The 5,000-nt window shown below is 40.3% G+C and overlaps 1 protein-coding gene across 2 annotated transcripts in view; it reads right to left on the bottom strand.

The window, feature by feature from the left end:
* The window catches only part of LOC143300950 (uncharacterized), a 53,025-nt gene extending 52,790 nt beyond the window's left edge, over positions 1-235 (bottom strand). The window contains exon 1 of one of the 2 annotated variants that reach the window (XM_076614899.1): positions 85-235. In XM_076614899.1, coding sequence (XP_076471014.1) covers positions 85-121 — 37 coding nt within the window. In that variant the 5' untranslated portion in view covers positions 122-235. The remainder of the gene's footprint in view (positions 1-84) is intronic. The other variant, XM_076614896.1, reaches the window with a different exon arrangement.
* Between the last annotated feature and the right edge of the window lie 4,765 nt (positions 236-5,000).

Genomic DNA, 5,000 nt, shown 5'->3' with positions numbered 1-5,000 from the left:
GTTTGTATATCAAACCTTTGAAAGGTAACTTTTTCACGATCTTCAAAACACATTTTGCACAGTACGTTCACACGCCTCTCTTACCTCCAGATTGTACTACAGCAGACTGTTGGTACTCCATAGAGAAACACAACAACACGATGCCAACTTCCCTCTGACAAACTGAGAGGTGCAAATGATGAAATATCACGACCTGTCTCTCCCCGTCTCTCTACAACGACTACGTTTTCATCGCTTGTTGTATCCGCGTTACGATCGTGATTAGTCGTGGTAAATCCTACGTTAAAAAAAAGAAAAGAGAGAGAGAGAAAAAAGAGAAAAAGATCCTGGTGATTGGTTGACTCGAATTGCCAATCCCTCAAATTTCTCTTCGTAGAAGGGCTATTCTTTTCTACGTGCATGTGTGTGGTTCTGTATCCGTGTTTGCCGTGTTTCTGCTAAACTGTCGCCAGTGTTGGTTTATTTCAACAGATTCTGGGATTTCCGTACGTAGAAGATGTGTGTGCACACGAACACATACAAATATGTATACACGTACATGCCCGCACACGCACACACACACACACGCACGCGAATACAGGTACTCTCTCTCTGTCTCACTCTCTCTCTCTCTCTCTCTCTCTCGTATACACACACCTTTCCTACCTGCATAGTACACGCGCACGGTCACACTAATCCAAACACACTCGCGCTCGCGCGCGCGCTCACAGACACAGAGACAGAGACATATAGACACAGAGAGAGAGACACACACACAGAGACAGAGACACAGAGAGACAGAGAGAGACACACACACAGACACAGAGAGAAACACACACACACACACACACACATGGTAATAGTAAAAAAATAATCAAATCAACACGACCAGAAGAGATATCGATCTTCTCTGGATGTCTCTCTCCATTTATTTATTTGCACGCACTGACACCATCCCTCCCTGTTCGCACACACGTATGCCGTCACAACAGGATACTGCCATAATTAGATTTGAGTAAAAAGGAAATGTGTGATAAATGATTTGAATATTCTGTTGGTAAAGCACGCGGCGTTTCCGATATTACATATTTGTGTGTATTACTCTTTGTCTGTGTGCAGCTGGGTGGATGTCGAGGTTGTGCGTGATGACTGAGTCGAAAAAATTTTAACGGCGATTATGTGTATTGTGTTTTGCATTTCATTATTTTTATGCTTGTGTTTTCTTTCTTTTTGACTCACTTGTGTAAGCAAAGTGAGTCTATGTTTTAACCCGGTGTTCGGTTGTCTGTGTGTGTGTGTGTGTGTGTGTGTGTGTGTTTGTGTGTCCGTGTGTCTGTGTGTCCGTGGTAAACTTTAACATTGACATTTTCTCTGCAAATACTTTGTCAGTTGACACCAAATTTGGCATAAAAATAGGAAAAAATCAGTTCTTTCCAGTCATCTTGTTTAAAACAATATTGCACCTCTGGGATGGGCACAAAAAAATAAAAAAATGAAGCCTAATTATATGTAAACTGCATTTACTGTTATATTTATATTTTTTGTATTCTCTAAACTTGGCACTTTGACCTCTTATTCTGACACAACAACATTTTTTGTTCAAACAGGAACTTCTTTTGCTAAGCATAGAATTTTTATTTATTTTGCAAACGTTTTGGTGCAGCGAGTAAAAAAGGCAAATTACTCTGTAATTAATGCTAGGGGACTTAATTTATCACAAGTGAGTCTTGAAGGCCTTGCCTCTCTTGCTAATTTATGTTTTGCTCGGTCTGGGTTACTGGGCATGTGAATGCATGATCCATCATTACTTTGTTGTATCTTGTTTCTTGTATCCCGTATTATATATATGTCTGCAAGGAGCGGTGACCAGGACACGAAGAGAGTGTGAACTATCTATCTATCTCTCTCTCTCTCTCTCTCTCTATATATATATATATATATATAGATAGATAGATAGATAGATATACATATGTGTGTGTGTGTGTGTGTGTGTGTGTGTGTGTGTGTGTGTGTGTGTGTGTGTGTTTTCTTCAGTTTAACGTCTATTCAGTATAAGTGTTTTTAGACGGAAAGGAGTAAAGTAGTGTATAAAGGAAAGGGAATGCATGTGAACATTAGTGTAAAAAAAAGAAAACAGAAAAAAGAAGTTCATGTTATGTATCAGAGGAAAAGTATATTATAAGAAAAAGTCTAAAGAGGTTGTGATGTGTATTGAATGAGTTTTCATGGGAAGGAGAATATGTATATGCATATCAACAAGTATTAACCTACAACAATGTAAATATAAATAACAGTATTAAATATAATACATCAAAGGAGGATACCAACTGGACTGGAGTTTAAAATTTCTGGAAGAAAATTCATCAACTACATCTTTTGGAAGTAACTGTCTTATGCTCGGACAATGAATGAGTAGATGGCTTACAGTTATCTGCTTACCGCATATACATTTTATATTTTTAGAAAATTTTGTACGAAAGGCATTTAAACGAAGTCTATACATTAGACTTGTAATTTGTCTTGAATGTGCTGCTGGTGTCGAATTTAGAAAATGCCTGGGATTAGCTGCATTCTTTGTGTTTACACAACATTGGTAACATTGATTATTTGAATCTATAAGTAATTTCTTAAATCGATTTCTATTTACATTTTCTATACAGCTAATGCATTCATGTAGATCTAACTGGATGTCAAGTTGTATTGCGCCTTCGAAATTACGTGCTGCTCTTCTAGCTGCTTGGTCTACGCACTCATATGAAGATATTCCACAGTGCGAAGGTACCCAACAGAAAGTTATTTTAATGCCCTGTTTTGTCAGTTGGTGAATAAAATGTTTTATTTCCATTGTCATCTCAATTCGCTTCTTTGAATTTTGAGATTCTGTAGCTTGTAGTACTGACTTTGAGTCTGCACATAATAAAATTTCACTTACAGTTTTCGGAATGTCTGAAATATAATTTAAGGCCATAAGTATGGCTATAAGTTAAGCTCTGTGTGTGTGCGTGTGTGCGTGTGTGTGTGTGTGTGTGTGTGTGTGTGTGTGTGTGTGTGTGTGTGTGTGTGTGTGTGTGTGTGTGTGTGTGTGTGTGTGTGTGTGTGTGTGTGTGTGTGTGTGTGTGTGTGTGTGTGTGTGTGTGTGTGTGTGTGTGTGTGTGTGTGTGTGTGTGTGTGTGTGTGTGTGTGTGTGTGTGTGTGTGTGTGTGTGTGTGCTTATACCGAAAACATACTGTATGTTGTTTCTCCTTAGCAAAATGAACATGACCTTTACACTTGCTTAGTTCGTAAATGGCTGGTATGTCCAGTCCGGGCTCTGATTTCGATATGAGCAGGAACCACTGCATTGTTGCTTGAGAGATGGAGATGGGGGTGGGTGGTGGGGGGGGGGGGAGGGAGAGAGAGAATTACAGAGAGAGATAGGGACAGACAGAGCATGAATTCAGTACGTGAATCTTGTTAGTCTGATATTAGCAGGGACGATTCCGTTGTGGTCAGCACACACACACACACACACACACACACACACACACACACACACACACACACACACACACTCTGAGTGTCTCACACTCATACATATGTGAGTGTGCACAATCCCACGGAGTTAAACTGAAACACACACACACACACACACACACACACACACACACGCATACACACATGCACGTACACACACACACACACACACACACACACACACACTATTAACGGACACACGCACCATCACACACACACACACACACACACACACACACACACACACACACACACACACACACACACACACACACACACACAGAGTTTCATTGAAAACAATACTCACACTCTATATCTCCAAGTCTGAGTTTACACGAGTAATTTTACACCATTCCAGTTCTTGAAAAACAAACAAACAAAAAACAACAACAACAACAACAAGGAAACCGTATGTATGGTTGTATGAATTTGTGTGTATCTGTATGCTTATTGAACAAATTCAGTGATTAACCTTGTAAATTCTTTTATTTCGATGAAACTGATAATAGAAGAGTCTTCCAAAGCATTTTAAACACTGTTTTTGATTCAGCTTCAAACCTTACCCTCCGGTTTCAGTAAATTTCCAAAATTTTAGAATCTCATCTCTGCTAGCTGTGTGTATTTACGCAAGTGCGTGCACGTGGTAGAACGCCAGCACGCACTTAACCAGTCATTATACCCAAGAAACCTTCCTGGGAAACTGATGCCCTTGACCGTTGTCGCTGGAGGATGCTGTGCACTCGTGGCTTAAAGACGTTTGAAAACAAGAGAACGCTGGCCATTAAAAAGAAGCGTTAGCGAAGGAAGCAGGGCTCAACTTCTGGAGACGTTTTCCCCTGCAACACCTGTGGGAAGTGCTGCGCATCCAGAATCGGCCTCTTCTCCCATATGAGGACACACACCGACAGATAAGCCTGCCTGCCTACTCATCCGTCGGACCGACGGGAGACTCCATCATCATACCCTAGAGTATCGATTTTTTTTTTTTTTTTTTTTTTGATTAAAAAAAACACACAACATTTTGAGTGTTATCGTTTAGGAGAGAAGTTTGGGGAAGGGGTGAGTGGGTGGGGGGTGAATGGTGAGTTGGCTGAAAGTGGGTAGTTTGAGGGTGGAATTTCAAGAATAGATATCAAAGTACAATTAAAGAAAACTACTTTCTTGACTCAGTAAAAGAGAAGTAGTTAATCCAACGAGCGAAACAACTGAAACAGTGTGAGGATCTGTCAGTATGAGGATCGGTCGGTGATGGGATCTGTCAGTATGAGGATATATCGGTATGAGAGTCAGTCAGTGTGAAGATCTATTGGTTTGAGGTTCAGACAGTTATAGAATCTGTCGGTATGAGGATCAATCAGTGATAGAATCTGTCTGTGTGAGGATCTTTCAGTACGGGGATCAGTCAGTGGTAGAATCAGTCAGTGTGATGATCAGTCAGTAATGGGATCTGTCAATGTGAGGATCTGTTGATATGAAGATCAGTCAGTGTGAGGATCTATCAGTATGAG

Source organism: Babylonia areolata, chromosome 27, assembly GCF_041734735.1.
Source record: "Babylonia areolata isolate BAREFJ2019XMU chromosome 27, ASM4173473v1, whole genome shotgun sequence".
Classification (NCBI taxonomy): domain Eukaryota; kingdom Metazoa; phylum Mollusca; class Gastropoda; order Neogastropoda; family Buccinidae; genus Babylonia; species Babylonia areolata.
This window is presented reverse-complemented; position numbering and strand designations above follow the sequence as displayed.